The sequence below is a fragment of the Hemiscyllium ocellatum genome, chromosome 18, assembly GCF_020745735.1.
Source record: "Hemiscyllium ocellatum isolate sHemOce1 chromosome 18, sHemOce1.pat.X.cur, whole genome shotgun sequence".
NCBI lineage: Eukaryota > Metazoa > Chordata > Chondrichthyes > Orectolobiformes > Hemiscylliidae > Hemiscyllium > Hemiscyllium ocellatum.
In genome coordinates, this window is record NC_083418.1 from 23,755,636 (window position 1) to 23,773,584 (window position 17,949).

At 42.5% G+C, this 17,949-nt stretch overlaps 1 protein-coding gene across 4 annotated transcripts in view; it reads left to right on the forward strand.

Moving 5' to 3' along the window:
* The window catches only part of b4galnt4a (beta-1,4-N-acetyl-galactosaminyl transferase 4a), a 691,590-nt gene that overhangs the window by 653,481 nt on the left and 20,160 nt on the right, over window positions 1–17,949 (forward strand). For all 4 annotated transcript variants that reach the window (XM_060838421.1, XM_060838422.1, XM_060838423.1 and 1 more), the window contains one exon: window positions 10,727–10,799. In XM_060838421.1, the coding sequence (XP_060694404.1) occupies window positions 10,727–10,799 (73 nt within the window). The remainder of the gene's footprint in view (window positions 1–10,726; window positions 10,800–17,949) is intronic.

Here is a 17,949-nt window from a genome sequence, read left to right on the forward strand (position 1 = left end):
CATGCTATGGCCATGTGACCAGTGCAAGGCCATGCTGGGGTTGGTTGGGGTGCATGTTATGTTGACTTTTCTTCTACACTCATTGATTTAGTCAGTTTAATTGCTGCAATGATTTGGAAAATAGGCCTTCTGTTGGCTGACTCAAAATAAATAGCGTAATAATTGTGAGATTGTATACCACTGGTGGACTCAAGCCATTGAACCTTAACCATTGAAATTACAATTTTATTTAATACTTTATTTCCAAAAATCATGATAATTACCTTTTCCTTTCGGTAGCTAACATAAAACTTTAAGAAATAGGAGCAGGAGTAGGTATTTGGCCCTTTGAACGTACTCTGCCATTCATGTTAAATTATGGCTGATCGTTTATCTGAACTTATTAATGTGTAATGGCTTTCACATTAATAATAAACCATCTAATTGCTGCAGCCTTATGACATGAGTGTCAGTTGTGAAGCAACCCAGCCCTTAAACTTGTTTCAGTAACACACAATAAATTTTAAAACAAAAACTTCAATTGCTTCCATGTGCCTTGAGATGTTTGGCAGATGTAACTGAGTTAACTTGAATGGCAAGTTAAAATGCCAGTTCTATTCATGATTCATTTCACAGAATCTTGCATCAGCAGGGTTGAAGGGTTCTGGAACAGTGGTGCTGGAAGAGCACAGCAGTTCAGGCAGCATCCAAGGAGCAGCGAAATCAACGTTTCGGGTAAAAGCCCTTCATCAGGAATAAAGGCAGTGAGCCGGAAGCATGGAGAGATAAGCTAGGGGAGGGTTGGGGTGGGGAGAGAATAGCATAGAGTACAATGGGTGAGTGGGGGAGGGGGTGAAGGTGATAGGTCAGGGAGGAGAGGGTGGAGTGGATAGGTGGAAAAGGAGCTAGGCAGGTCGGTTGAAGAGTTTCAGGGCAGAGGAAATGACCTGGGAGTTGCAGTGGGAGAGGGACTCCCTGAAATTCTCGTAGAGAGAGGAGGAAAACTTCTTCAAGGCAGGCATCCTTGCAAGAGGATTCATAATAGGGTTAAAATCAACGAGGTAAGAATCTGGTTTCCAGCATCTGCAGTCATTGTTTTTACCTCGTTGATTTTAACCCTACTGTGAATCCTCTTGCAAGGATGCCTGCCTTGAAGAAGTTTTCCTCCTCTCTCTACGAGAATTTCAGGGAGTCCCTCTCCCACTGCAACTCCCAGGTCATTTCCTCTGCCCTGAAGCTCTTCAACCATGTCATGCACCCATTGTACTCTATGCTACTCTCTCCCCACCCCGACCCTCCTCTAGCTTATCTCTCCACGCTTCAGGCGTACACACAGAACAGGCCCTTTGGCCCACGATGTTGTGGCGAGGTTTAATCCTAATGTAAAATATAATAACTTAATCTACGCACCCCTCAACTCACTGCTATCCATGTGCATGTCCAGCAATCACTTAAATGTCCCTAATGACTCTGCTTCCACCACCACAGCAGGCAACTCATTCCACGCATTCACAACTCTCTGCGTAAAGAACCTACCTCTGACGTCTCCTCTATACCTTTCCCCTAATATCTTAAAACTATGACCCCCTCGCACCTGTCAATCCTGCCCTGGGGAAAAGACTCTGGCTATTGACTCTATCTATTCCTCTCAATATCTTGTATACCTCGATCAGGTCTCCTCTCTTCCTCCTTCTCTCCAGAGAGAAAAGTCTGAGCCTTTTCAACCTTTCTTCATAAGGCAAGCCCTCCAGTCCAGGCAGCATCCTGGTAAACCTTCTTTGTACCCTCTCCAAAATCTCTGTATCATTCCTATAGTGGGCGACCAGAACTGGACACAATATTCCACGTGTGGTCTTACCAGGGACTTGTAGAGCTGTAGCAAAATCTCACGGCTCTTAAACTCGATCCCCCTGTTAATGAAAGCCAAAATACCACATGCTTTCTTAACAACCTTATCCACTTGGTGGCAACTTTGAGGTATCTTTGTACTTGCACACCCAGATCCCTCTGTTCATCCACACTATCACGAATCCTGTCTTTAATCCTATATTCAGCATTCGAGTTCAACCTTCCAAAATGCATCACTTCGCATTTATCTAGGTTGAACTTCATCTGCCTTTTCTCAGCCTAGCTCTGTACCCTGTCCATGTCGCGCTGCAGCCTGCAGTAGCCCTCGATACTATCGATGACCCCTCCAACCTTTGTGTCATCTGCAAAATGTACTAACCCACTCCTCAACTTCCTCGTCCAAGTCATTTATAAAACCTACAAAGAGCAGAGGCCCAAGAACCGAGCCCTGCGGGATCCCACTCAACACTGACCTCCAGGCTGAATACTTTCCATCTACAACCATTCTCTGCCTCCTGTGAGCCAACCAGTTCTGAATCCAGATAACCAAATCTCCCTGTATCCCATACTTCCTGACTTTATGAATGAGCCTACTATGGGAAACCCTTTTAAATGCCTTGCTGAAGTCCATATATTAAATATCCTAAACTAATCCAGTCCCATTTGCCAGCACTTGGCCCATATCCCTCTAAACCCTTCGTATTCATGTAGCCATTTGTTTTAGTTGTTATGATCCTGATTTTGTAGAATCACTTTAGGTGTGTAGACCCTTGTGCTGAATTTCATTGCACAATCAAGAGGACCTTGAAGTGAAAAGAGATGTCTGTTTTGTATTTGACACCAATGGTTTTAATGATTTATTTGCATCATACAATCACAAAAAATACTTGAGAATTGTTGGTGGTTTAGTCTGCAACGGGAGGGTTGTAGAAAATAAAAAGGTGTGTGGAAAGTTGTGGTGTTGCATTGCAACATAGTGGGATGTGGGACCAAAACTGGCAACATCTAGGCCTGGGCACTACAAACAAAAATATGAAATCCAAAACTGCCCCTCATCTCAGAGTAAGAAAGTGTTGACTTCAATGCCATTTTGTTGGGCAGATATTAGACAGGGGCCTAAGATTGATTATTCATTTAGCTGACTTGGATGCATGGTGGCACGGTGGTTAGCACTGCTCCCTCACAGGGTCAGGGACCCAGGTTTGATTCCACCTTCAGGTGACTGTCTGGATGGAGTTTGCACATTCTCCCGGTGTCAGCGTGGGTTTCCTCCCACAGTCCAAAGATGTGCAGGTTAGGTGGATTGGGCCATGCTAAACTGCCTGTCATGTTCAGAGATGTGTATTATAAGTGGGCTAGCCGTGGGAAGTATCGGGTTATGGCTTTGGGGGTAGAAAGTGAGGACTTCAGGTGCTGGAGATCAGAGTCATAAGTGTGGTGCTGGAAAAGCACAGCAGGTCAGGCAGCATCCGAGAAGCAGGAGAATCGATGTTCCAGGCAGGAAGGGCTGATGCCCGAAATATCAATTATCCTGTTCCTCTGATGCTGCCTGACTTGCTGTGCTTTCCCAGCACCACACTCTCAATTTATGGGGATAGGGTTGGGCCTGAGTGGGATGCTCTTTGATGGGTTGGTGTGAACTTGATGGGCTGAATGGCCTGCTTACACACAGTGAGGATTCAATGATTGTTACCTTGAAATGGAAGGAAGAAGGATGGGAAAAAGGAGGGCATAATGGAAGATCCAACATAAGAATTTGAAAGCTCAGGGTGAGTTGGGAGGACTCTGATATAAAGATATCATTGAAGTACAAAACAAGTGAAAACTGACAAAACAAAAATAGAAAAATTGGATTTAAAAACACAATAATATGCAAACTGGACAACAGTGACCAAAAATTGTTGACATGGGATTTCCCCATTATGAATGTTTACATATAGGTTTCACTGAAAGATTGTTAAATAACATTGCTACATAAAGGAAATGTATGCAATATGTTGAATGATTGGCCATTATATTAATCAAAAGGGGAAGATGTAATATCTGATGTGCATAAATAAAATGGCGATATAGTCACTGATGAAGCTGTTTTGGGGATATAGTTATTATAAGTTCTTAATATAGGAGGTGTGATCTTTGGATCTATGTATGTCCCTGATTCAGGTGATGCAATATCTGGAATACATTTAACTGCACAGAGGAGTAAACAATTATAAGGGCATTTCACTGATCAAGAACCACCACTGAAATGTAACTCTTAACATGTTACTTTTTAGTTTACCAAATTCCTTTCTACTTCATTTCTGGCAGCTTAATGGTAGCTATCCATTCCTGAATTTACAATAACCTTTTTTATCTGATTACCTCATTGTGAAGTATTTTGTGCTGTATTCATCTTCTGTTATTGCTTTTCCTCTCATCAAATGAACTTGATGTGTAATGACCTCCTTAGTGCAGCTTTAGCCTTCTCAAATATGATATACATTTTGCTGGTCATTTTCAGCACTCTTTCAGCAGGATGTATCTGAGGGTTTAGATGTTTGTACTGCACAGCGGTTCTTACAGGGTTGTTACTAAAGCCTGGGTGATTGGAACTCCATCAGTGCAATTCAATTTTCTCCCCTGCAGTAGCATCAAAGATAATGAGTTTGATTTGATTGTATTATTGAGGCTCCAATGTGGAATGATGTCTCTCACCTTAATCATTAGCTATTGTCTGCCTTTGTGATCCTAACTGTGATTTAAAATGGAAACGACAGTTTACATATCAGGCAGATTACTCTGCCATGTTTGTACATTCAGCATCTATCAGTTGTCATTAATCTGAAGTTGATTTTGTGTTGTGTAAGGCTTTTGGAGTTTGCTTACATGAGCAAGTTTGCTATGTGTTGCTGGAGAAAATTGTATAAAGACATTCTAGTTGCCATCACAGCCTTCAAGCCTAGATTAGACATAACCTATAAGAGGTGGTACAGTGGTTAGCACTGCTGTCTGACAATGTCAGGGATTCAGTTCCAGCCTTGGGTAACTGACCGTGTGGCTTGCATGTTCTCCCCATATCTAGGTCAGTGCAGACTCCATGGGCCAAATGGCCTCTTTCTGCACTGTTGAGGTTCTATGATTCTATCTTTTTCACTCAGTGTCCTTATTTTTAGTTATCATTTACGCTTAATTGTTGAATACACCACAGAAATGCTTGTAATGAGGATATCGATTTATTGCACGATTGTGAGTGAGAGAGAAAAATATAAAGTTGGAGCAGGAACTTTGATGAGGTTGAAGTAATTTATGAATTGCCTGTTTATTCTCCTCTACTACCAATTTCCTCTCCTAGAGTCATACAGCACGGAGATAGACCCTTTAGTCCAACACGTCTGTGGCAACCAGACCTCCTAATCTGACCTAGCACCATTTGCAAACATTTGTTCCATGTCCCTCTAAACGCTTCCTATTTATATATCCATCCAGATGCCTTTTACATGTCGTAATTGTACCAGCCTCCACCACCTCTTCTGGCAGTTCATTCCATATATGCACCATCTACTGCGTGAAAAAGTTACCTTTTAGGTCCCTTTGATCTCTTTCCTCTCTCACCCTAAATCTATGCCCTCTAGTTTTGAACCTGCCTACACTGGGGAAAAAAAAGGCCTTGGCTATTCACCCTATCCATGTTCCCTAGTGATTTTATAAACCTCTATAAGGTGATGCCTCAGCCTCCTACACTCGAGATACTCAAGTATCCCCAAGTACCAGCTGTCTGTTCAGGTAGCTCATTGAAGTTTTATCTTTCTGTCTCAGCCTAAACTGTAATCATTTTCAAGGAGAAAGTGAGGACTGCAGATGCTGGAGATCAGAGCTGAAAATGTGTTGCTGGAAAAGCGCAGCAGGTCAGGCAGCATCCAAAGAGCAGGAGAATCGACGTTTCGGGCATAAGCCCTTTTTCCTGAAGAAGGGCTCATGCCCGAAACGTCGATTCTCCTGCTCTTTGGTTGCTGCCTGACCTGCTGCGCTTTTCCAGCAACACATTTTCAGCTGTAATCATCTTCAGCCAATTCAACTGGGGATGGCAGTCGGATCAAGTCCAATATTCAATCTACTTGTCAACGGAAAGGAAGAATAAATACATAATTTCTTTTCCAATGTTATCTCTCAAGGTCTGTCAAGGTCTGCTGATTTTGTGCAACAATCATCTGGAGCCAAGGAGATTCCCTGGTCTTTTTCATCTGCTGAGTTACGTGTTTACCTTGACCAATCCAGGGAAAGCCCATTGAGCTGTAAAGGCAATGAGTTAAATTGAACCATTGTAATCAGGTGGGCTTTTAAGTGTTTGTCAGAGGAAGGCAAGATGCTAGGAGTTAGAATTCCGAGAATTTGAGTCCTGGAAGAGGATCAGTGTGTGGTTGTTTGGCATTTATCAGTTGCATGCTACTATTGGGAATTAGTCATGTAAAAAATTGAACATTCGAATATATGGTGCCACATGTTGGAACGTCAAATCCAAGTGCTAACATTGAGTCAGAAATTAAACTCGTCATTCTCTCAATTCAGAAACATTCCCAACAACTTGTGAAGGACCCCATATATTGCATGTTGCTGTCATGGACCTAATCTGGAGCATGACGTGTATGCACCTTCTAAGAGGAGAACTATTCATTTTGATGGAAATTAAAAATCATACTCATTAGGTTCGAGCTAAGGTCATTTAATTCCACCACAATTAAACAGACATAATTGGTTATTCATTCTATGCCGAAATGAAAACACACTTTTCATAAAGTTGGGTCAATTGTTGTGAAACAAATTTTGTCCCACAAGCTCCCAAGTGATTATTTGCATATGAAAACAGAGGGATAGCAGCCAGCTTTGTATTTAGCTTTTGGACATAGCATCATGCAGAGTTTTGTGTTGTACCAATGATTAGTAAACACATTGGAGCAGAATGTATTGATACTGTTAAAGTTGTCCTCTGCTCTGTTGTTAGACTGAAATCTGTCCTGTTATAAATTCAGTTATGAGAATGCTGGACATGTCAGAACTTTATTAGATCTGGTTTATTAGACAATCTTGTCAAGAATAAAGTTACAAATCAAACGACACCAAATTATAGTCCAACAGGTTTATTTGGAAGCATTAGCTTTCAGAGCGCTGCTCCTTCATCAGGTGGTTCATCAACCACCTGATGAAGGAGCAGCGCTCTGAAAGCTAGTGCTTCCAAATAAATCTGTTGAACTATAATCTGGTGTTGTGCGATTTTTAACTTCATATACCCCAATCCAACACCGGCACCTCCAAATCATTATTAAGAATATAATTTAAGAACCAAGAATGAAAATAAGCATCAGTACTCCAGAGATTAATTGAAATGCCAAAAGAAATGACTCTGTAAACTTGATCAAAACACAAATTAGCAATAATAACCAAATAGTTTTACTGAACAGACAAAGTAATTATTCTAGAGATTTCAAAACTAAGGGGCACATTTTTAAGGTGAGAGGAGAGAGATTTTTAAAAGACAAGGGGCAGTATTTTTACACAGAGGGTGGTTCATGTGTGGATTGAACTTCCTGAGGAAGTAGTGGATGTGGGTACAATTACAACATTTAAAAGACATTTGGATAAGTACATGACTAGGAAAAGTTTGGAGGGATATGAGCCAGGAGCAGGCAGGTAGGACGAGTTTTGTTTGGGATTATGTTCAGCATGGACTGGTTGGACTGGATGGTCTGTTTCCATGCTGTATGACTCCACAATTCTAAACAAGTAACAATGTGGGTCACCAGTTCTTTCCTTTTGAAGATCTAGCCTTGGAAAACCTTTAAAGTCTCTCCAACTTGAGACTGCCTTAACAATTACTAATGTCTTGGTAGTTTTGCTTTGTTGACACCAGGCTAACTTGAGCATGAACATTTGAACATCTTGAAACTTTGTGGCCAAGCATACAAACAAAAATAATTTAGAAAAATTACAAATACCCAATTTATGCTTTTTGTGTTTTAGTGTATAATATTTCGTTTAAGGAATTAAAATTCAACAGTAGAAAATGGAACAATCCAACTGAACAGCCTTTACGTTCGTGTACCTAAAACCAAGAAGATTAAATGTAGCTTAGATTATTGCTAAAGATTTCAAACAATCATCGGGCCTTAATCAGATCTAGCTTGGTTCTTGAAACAGCTGGACTTCAAGGATTAAAGACCATTTGGAGAGGAATTGAGGAGAGACTTGGTATCATAGTTGTTGTGTTGCCTTAGTCTTACCAGCACATAGGGGCTGCTCTCTTATTAGAAAGAGAAGCATCTGGTGGTGATTTCAGTTGAGAAGGAGAATACTTTACAATAACCTCAAACCAGCGATGGGAATTGAACCCATGCTGTGGACGTCACACTGCTCTGCACCAACAATCCAGCCAACTGAGCGAAACAATCCCAGTTGACAATATGTGTAAGAAATTGAAGTGTTGCAGGAGGGATGGAGCGAGCATTACTGAGGTTAGCATGGCAGTGAGAAAATGTGGTGTGGTGCTAGAGCATGATGAATTGGTTTTATCTGAAATTCAGCTCCAAAACATTGACATCAGTCTAAGAGAGGTGGCTTGATTATTACTTTACCTCTTTGGTTTATATCTCTTTCCCCAGCAGTCTAAAAATGCCTGAGTACATTTTAATAACTCTTGTCAGCTTCTAAGGGAATAATAGCCACAAATTACACATAATAATGGCAGATAACAGGATTTCTGACACCTTCTACATTTGAGTGCAATCATTGAATCAAAAAGAATCACTCAACCTAGCAGATTACTAGCTTTTCATCCACTATGTGCTTCTAGTTGGTTTGTCAGTCTGTTGTCAATGTTGCCCCACTTATGCTGCTAAACCCTCTCTCAATGTAATTTGTGATGCTCTACTGCCCATGACCACTGCACTAAAACTAATACTAAATCAGTGTCCCTATTTGACAATGTGAATTTGGTAGAATCCCTACAGGGTGGAAGCAGGCCATTCACCCCATTGAGTTCACACTGACCCTCCAAAAAGCATCCCTCCCAAAGACCCACCCCACATTTCCCATTGCTAATCCACCCAGCCTGCACATCATGGGCAATTTAGCACAGTCAAGCCACCGAACCTGCACATCTTTGGACTGTGGGAGGAGACCAGAGCGAACCCACATAGACACAGGGAGAATGTACAAACTCCACACAGACAGTCACCCAAGGGTGGAATGGAACCCAGGTCCCTGGTGCTGGGAAGCAGTAGTGCCAACCACTGAGCCACCATGCTGCCCAAGTAATCGGAAGAATAGAAGTAACTCCTCAGTTATTTGAAGAATCTGCAAATAGTTTATGCTATAACATTTTATATATTTTGGAGTCTAATTACTACATGATCCGTTTGACGGTGCAATCAATTTATGTAAGGCAGCGTGTAGGCTCTGCTTCCTTCTCTGAAAAACTCGGTCAGCAAATAGTTGGAGCTTTTATATGTTACAGTAAAGATTAATAAAGCTTTCCATATTGCAGAGCTGATTGGTGAGAAAACCCAATAGCAACTATCATTGGAATGCTGCAGCAAGGACACTGTGAACTCAGGGATATGCACGCAGCTCATGGGCTGGGCCAGGCTGCATCTCTGGGCTCTTCGCTTGCTTTTACAAATGCTGACTCACTCTGAGCCTACCCAGATAGTCATGGCAACCCTTCCTTGCATTGGCTTTTAGAGATTTGCCAGAGACACTAGACTCACATTACTGTGCTGGTTAGCACAGACACAAACCTCAATCAAGTGGGATAGCTACCACTCAGGATGATGGCATAGTAAGTCACGAGCAGCCTCTGATACCAGTCTACGGGCAAGGACATGGTCAGTCAGCCACTCAGTTCAGGTAGAGTCAGAATGCTATTCCCATGACGGGTTTGAAGCCAAGTATCAGACAGCCCCTCAGCTGTCTTGACTCCAATGTTATAGAGGCAAGTATCAAGAGCAATGAAAGTGGGTGGTACAGCTATGACTGTTGGTGCAAGTGGGTAAGTATCCCAAGCAAGTGAGTAGGCAGTGCAAAGGGCATGCAGCGTTGGTGCTGTCAGGGCTTGGGTGCATGAAAGCATGTGAGGAAAGATGTTGCAGGTAATAGTGAGAGTGGGGTTGGACGTGAGGTGGGTGCAGGAGCAGAGAGAGAGTGGAGGTGCGATAATCAGAGGGAAGATGGTTGCACTTACATTAGCGAAGTGAAGAATGCCATTAACCTTTGTTGTGTGGTGTTCAGCATCCCTCCAATCAGCCCAGGTGGCACTTACATGGGTGGGACACCCAGTCAAGATTGGCATGGTCTAGTGTCATGGCCTCCATTGCTGGTTTTTTTGAGGGGGATCTGTGTGTGGGTGGAGAAGAAGTCCTTTGTCTGCACCATCCTAACCATCAAGACCTGCAGATCCCTGTCCGCAAAGCAGAACACCAACTTTCCCATGAGGAGGCCAAATGTCAGGAACCATACAGTGCACGGTATATAACAGCCTTTGAAAGATTGTGCCAGTGACAGGGACGTCAGTCAATTCCAACAGTGATAACCTGTACTCAGGATGGCACATGGGTAAGCCGGGGCTAGACTTAGGCACGAGGGACAAGGTAGGGATGGAGTAGGTAGTTAGTGAAGACAGTTTGGTAAGTATCTCATGAGATGTCATGGTGAGAAACTGGCACACAGCCAAAACAAAAGTGATATTTAGCCCGGTTTGTTCAGTTAAAGTTAGTTACTTTGGTTCATCAGGTTTACCAGATAAATCCAAGTAAAATTCAACCTGTGAGTCTGTAAAGTTGAAAGGCATAAGAGGGTTTTCAAGTGAAGGGGATCCCTTAATGTAAATAAATTACCTTACAATCTTTGTTTCTGAACTACTTTTTAGGTATCAGTTTTTGAAACGAATAGGGAGTTTTGAACGCTCAGCGGGACTTCAGGCAGGAGCAGACGCTATCGAGGTGAGTGCACACATTTAACTAAGAACAAGATTCAATGAACTAGATGTCTTACACTTCTCCATGCATTATCTTGACCAGGCATCCTAGTCTTCAATGGAAATACACTGGCCATCAGAAGCCTCTTGTCAGTTGTCAGTGTTTCTTTCCCCATTGACAAACTGCGGTTTACATTAGATATCTAACATATTGTTTGCAAATGTAGGTTGGTTTTTCTTCAACTTACATAGTATGTGTCACCTGATAAAATGGTATATAGCTGTCAAACATATGATAGACCTAAAATTTCATATTGTGTTGTGTACAATGCAGAGATTCCTCATGAAAGAAAGAACCTGTCAGTTCCATAAGGATACGGAAGCAAATAGAGAAAGTGAATCTGAGCAGTAAGCTATGTATCAGGAGAAAGGGACAAGTTATCAAACTGTTAAACTGTGACTTCAGGACTGATACCAACTATACCTCCAGACTGAGTGATAGCCAAAGTGCTCATGTGTCTTACAGGCAAAATATCAGGTGCATTTAAGAGGTAGTTGGATCAGAGGAAATAATGATAACCAAGGATGGATTTGATGGGTAGGCCAAGCAGTTACATCATTGATCCTTATTGTTGTGGCACCAAAGTGGGCTTTCTGATAAAACTGGTGGTAACCCATGAAGATAAACGTGTGGCATTTGAGGTGGAGTTTCAGGGAGGCAATGAGAGAATCTTGGCCATCAGCTCCAGCTCCTTGGGGAATAGTGAGCTTATCAGGCAATCAGTAGGCTGCCAGCGGGCCTTCCATGGAATCGGGTATTAGGTAAGTATGTCAAGCTGAGTTAAAATAGACAGTGGCGATGGGCAAACTCACTCTGAAAATGTTTCAAATGACTCACAAAACGACAAAGGGACAACATTTCAATAAAGTTCACCGTACAATATCACTTTACATCATAGCTCCTTCGTGACACAAATAGGCCTGCACACATGCAGCTGCGTATGTTGTGGACAGGAGGAATGCAAAGTTTGATTGGGTAAGAATGAGCAAGATAGAATCCCATACTCACTGCTGCTCCAATCACCTTCTGTCTCTTCCCCCTACTCACTGGTGTTCCAATCACCTTCTGTCTCTCACTGCTGCTCCAATCACCTTCTGTCTCTTCCCCCTCCCCCCCAACTCACTGCTCCTCCCACCATCTTCTGTCTCTCCCCAGCTCACTGCTCCTTCAATCACCTTCTGTCTCTCCCCTGCTCACTGCTCTTCCAATCACCTTCTGTCTCTCCCCTGCTCACTGCTCCTCCAATCACCTTCTGTCTCTCCCCCACTCACTGCTCCTCCAATCACCTTCTGTCTCTCACCTCCCCCCCAACTCACTGCTCCTCCCACCATCTTCTGTCTCTCCCCCACTCACTGCTCCTCCAATCACCTTCTGTCTCTCACCTCCCCCCCCAACTCACTGCTCCTCCCACCATCTTCTGTCTCTCCCCTGCTCACTGCTCCTCCAATCAACTTCTGTCTCTCCCCTGCTCACTGCTCCTCCAATCACCTTCTGTCTCTCCCTGCTCATTGGTCTTCCAATCATATTCTTTCTCTTTACTGCTCCTCCAATCACATTCTTTCTTTTTTTCTGCTCCTCCAATCACATTCAACCTGTCCCCTACTCACTGCCTCTAACCAAAAACAAATGCAAAGAATTGTGAATGCAGGAAGTCTAAACCAAAGACAGAAGTTGCTGGAAAAACTCTGCAGGTCTGGCAGCATCTGTGGAGAGAAAGTAGAGTTAATGTTTTGAGTCTTCAGAACTGAACAGTTCAGATTCACCACACCCATGCTCACTGCTCCAGCCTCTACACTGAGAGAATCTGAGTTTGGAAAAGCAGCAAGGGAGGGAGGGTGGTGATCTGTCACATGAGGGGCTGATCCAGTGAGCATGGGAGAGCAATTAAAAACTTTGCTGCCATTTGAAGAGTAAGAGAGAAAGTGATGTAAAGAGTTTTATTCAAAGCAGACCATGAGAACTTGGGAATCGAGGCTAGTTACCACAGTTTGTTCTCCTTTTGGAACTACTTACATTTTAGCATTTGGGATACTTGCCTTTATGAGGTTGTGTACACAAAACATCATGAGCCACCATGTGACACTTGCGCATGCTATTCTTGTGCTGAGTGCTGTATGATTCACCTGCTCCTTCTCCATCCCCAAAGCTATTTCTCATCAAGGTTGTGCCCCTTAAAGATGATTTGCTCCTTGCACTCTCAGCCACGTCAGCCCCAAGCCATGACTGAGTGAATCACTTCTTTGACTGATTGCTGTCGTCTACACGTAACAGGCTGGATGTGGAAATTCTGCTCAGTCACCTATTGTGTTCAGCTTCAAAGTTCCTCGTTGTAATTCATACAGTTTGGGAACAGATTCTGCAGTCCAACTCATCCGTGCTGACCAATTTTCACAAACTAAACTAGTCCCATTTGTCTGCTTTTGGCTCATATCCCTCTAAACCTTTCCCATTCATGTACCTGTCCAAATATCTTTTAAATGTTGTAACTGTACCTGCCATCTACCACTTCCTTGGAAGTTCATTCCACATACAAACCACTGTCTGTGTGAAAAAATTGCCCCTTATGTCCTTTTTAAATCTTTCTCCTCTCACTTTAAAATTTTGTCCCTTTGTTTTGAACTTCCTTACCTTAGGGAAAAGACCTTTACTATTCACCTCATGTATACCCCTTGTGATTGTATAAACCTCTGTAAGGTTACCCCTCAATCTCCTATGCTCCAGTGAAAAACATCCCGTCCTATCCTGCCTTTCCTCAAACCCTGTCTATAGGACAGGAGGTCAGAATAATATATCTTACACATTTCCAAAATGAGACTAAATCCTACGAATTCACAACATCCAATGGAACATTATTGAGGAGAAATAGGAGCCAACTCAAGGAATTGTACAATATTTCCACTGTGCACAAAATATTCATTGAATGAAGCTTGGAAAATTAAGATACAGAACTCCAGACAGACAGTCAACCTGCTAACAACAGGAAAAATTCTATCACATCTACAAGTTCAAAACATCCGAGTGTGAAGTCCAAACCTCTGAAGATAACAGGTTCTGAAGGGATTCTGGTACCACCAGTACATAATACAGACTCTTAAACTCTCAAATATTTTAAATTCTTGTTTATAGGTTTAACACTTAGTAATCTGACTTGAGGGAAAATGGGGTGTTCTATTATTACTTTGCATTAAGAGCTGGATATACTCATGAGCCAAGGACAAAACCATAATTTCCATTTGTAGTCTATCAGAAACATTCTAGAATCAGTATGATATGTATCTATAACAGCAAGTTCATAAACTCAGTACAGTACAGAAGAGGCCCTTCAGCCATCAAGTCTACCACTAAAGTTGTAACCTCAGCCGTTCAGTCCATCTTATCCAATTCATCTAGAAATATTTAAGATTACAAAATTAGGATCTTTAAACAAAGAACTAACCAGATCAAACACTCAATGAAATGCAGATCACTCCCTTCTGCATAGTAGATTTGTTCCCAGCACTAGCTGTACAGCTTGAATGGCTGAAAATTTCCTTTGTTCATCAATGAATAATGGAAAAGTGTTCACAGATGGTGATCCATCTGTCCTTGTATTTGTCAGTTTCCCTTGTATTTTCTAGATCATTTATTTGTATTTCTTTAGTATATGGCACGTGCTCTTGACAGTAATGCCTCTTGCTTTTTTTGGTATTAGTGCTTCCTTTCGGAGTCTTTGCTTCCTTCCTATTTTTTCATTCTTCCAGCTTCTTCGTCATACTTTCCTGTCTTCCATCAGCGCACTATTTCAGAGGGCTGGGATAACCCAGGTTTGGAGGTCAGGGTTGGGGATGGGGGTCCGGTGTGGTGCGGAAACATTGCAAAATGTCCAAGAATTCCTGTGTTGATTGTATGGAGTGTTTGGATCCGCTGACCAGGTGTTTCAGTTTCTGTTGTAGTTCTTTGGCCAGTTTGTATGCTGGTGTCCCTGGTAGTGATACAATGGGTCTGAGTGGGATGTCTGGTTTGTGTACTTTGTGTAGTCCATAGAATCTGGGGGTGTTGTTGCTTTCCGGTTTCATTCTTTGTAGGTCAGCTTTGGTTATCTGTCCGTTTTTTTGTAGATTCCTTAGTGTGTTATTTATTCTATTGGTGAGTTGTGGTGTGGGGTCAGAATCCTTCATTTGGAATTCTTGGACGTCATCAGGAATACACACATAGACAAAGAAGAAACCAGGATCTCATTCGACGTGTCGGCACTGTTCACTTCGATTGACAAAACCCTAGCCAGAGAAACAATAGCCAACCTACTGGACATACAGAACAGAAAACAGGAGGCGGAACCTATCAACAAAGACGGCATACTTAAACTACTGGACTTGTGCCTCACTACACACTTTACATTCAACAATCAGATATACGAACAAATCAATGGAACACCCATGGGATCACCAATCTCGGGACTCATAGCAGAGACAGTTATGCAAAGGTTAGAACAAACAGCCCTACCACAAATTCAACCCAAACTCTGGGTCAGATATGTCGATGACACGTTCGTAATCATCAAAAACACGGAAATAGAAAAAACACACCGGATCATCAACGCCACACTCACAGGAATCCAATTCACAAGAGAAGAAGAAAAGGATAGCCAACTCCCATTCCTAGACGTGACAGTACAGAGAACACCGAACGGAGAATTCACCACAAGGGTACACAGGAAAACAACACACACAGACCAAGTCCTAAACTATGAAAGTAACCAACCCAACACACACAAACGAAGCTGCATCAGAACACTATTCAAAAGAGCCACAACACACTGCAGTACACCAGAACTGCAAAAAGAGGAAGAGGAACACCTATACAAGATATTCGCCAAAAACGGATACCCGCGCAACTTTATCAACAGATGCCCAAGAGACAGACCACGGAACGAGGACATGCCACAAAAGGACTAGCCACACTACCATACATCAGGAGCGTTTCAGAACTGACAGCCAGACTACTGCGACCCTTAGGACTCATAACGGCACACAAACCAACAGCCACGCTCAGACAACAACTCACTAGAACAAAGGACCCGATACTCAACATGAGCAAAACTAACGTAGTTTACAAAATACCATGCAAGGACTGCACAAAACACTCTATAGGACAAACAGGAAGACAGCTAACAATCCGCATACATGAACATCAACTAGCCACGAAACGACACGACCAGCTATCCCTAGTAGCCACACACACAGACAACAAGCAACATGAATTCGACTGGGAAAACACTACTATCATAGGGCAAGCCAGACAGAGAACAGCCAGGGAATTCCTAGAGGCATGGCATTCATCCACAAACTCCATCAACAAACATATCGACCTGGACCCAATATACCAACCACTACAGCGGACAGCTGAAACTGACACCCGGAAGCGGCAAGGACAGACCACTATAAATACCGGAAGAAACATCAAAGAAGTGCTTCGCAGGAGGCTCCAGAGCACTGATGATGTCACCTAGCCAGGGGACGAAACGTTTGCAACAAGAACTTCCAGCTCGGCGAACAGAACCACAACAACGAGCACCCGAGCTACAAATCTTCGCACAAACTTTGAATTATTAGTTAGTTTCTATAAGATTCTCTGTATTCTTCTAAACTTCATGAAATATGTTTCTACCTGATCCAATCACTTTACATGTGTCAGTCCTGCATCCCACGAATCATTCTGGTAAGGTCTGATGAAGAGCCATCTGAACTCAAAACATTAACTTGCTCTTTTTCCATGGACCCGCTGTGATCTCCAGCATTTGTTGTTTTCAGTGCAGATTCCAGCATCTGCAGTAATTTGCTCCGACATCAGTCTGGTAAAGGTTTATTGCACTCACTCCATAGCCGGAACACCTTCCCTCAGATAAGGACACAAAAGCTGCACACATGATTCCAGGTATGGTGGCATCAAATCCCTGTGCAAATGCAGTAAAGACATTCACAGTCTTGCACATGAATCCTTTTAAGAGGAAGGCTGTCATATGCTTGCTTTCTTCAGTGTCTGCTGTACCTGCATGCTTACTTTCAGCAATTGGTATACAAGGACTCTCGGATCTTATTGCAGCTCCCCCTTTCCCAATCTATCACCATTCAGGTAATAATCTGCCTTCCTGTTTTTGCTGATGTGCTTACATTTATGCACATAATATTTAATTTCTCATGCACTTGCTTACTCACTCAGCCGCCAAATCACACTGAAGCACAGTTGTAAGTTTGCTCACTGAACTGGAAGATTCATTTTCAGACGTTTTATTACCATGCTAAGTAACATCATCAGTGAGCCTCTGGTGAAGCGTTGGTGTTCTGTCCCACCAGGATACACGAATACCAACTGGCCACCAAACGACATGACCTACTATCACTAGTATCCGTACATACAGACAAAGAAAGACACCACTTTGGCTGGGACAACACATCCATCCTAGGACAAGCTAAACAGAGACACACACGGGAATTCCCAGAGGCCTGGCATCCAAACCAGAACTCCATCAATAAACACATTGATTTGGACCCCATTTACCAACCTCTGAGAAAAAGAACTGGAAATGATATCACCCATCTTAACAGACAAAGACACACAAATAGAAAGCGGGACAGAACACCAGCGCTTCACTGGAGGCTCACTGATGATGTTAGCTAATATGGTGACAAAACGTCTGAGAACAAACCTACCTGCTCAGCGAGCAAACTTACAACCTAAACCTCAATCTGAGCTATGAATCTTCTTAAAAGTCGCAAACACTGAAGCATCTCTGCATCCTCCTTGCAGTTCACCCTACCACCCAATGAATGCAAATTTACAGATATTACATGTAGTTCCCTCAATTAAATCATTAATACTTAGCACTGATCCAGCAGTACCCCACTAGTCACTGCCTGTGACTTGGAAACAAACTCATTTATTCCTACTGTCTGTTCCCTATCTGTCAACCAGTTCTCCATCCATGTTAGTATACTACCCTCAATCCTATGCAATTTACATGCTAATCTATGTTGGTCTTTATCAAATGCATTCTGAAAGTCCAAGTAAACCACATCCACTGGCTCCCCCTTATCAATTCTACCAGTTACATATTTGAAAGAAATCCAGTAAATTT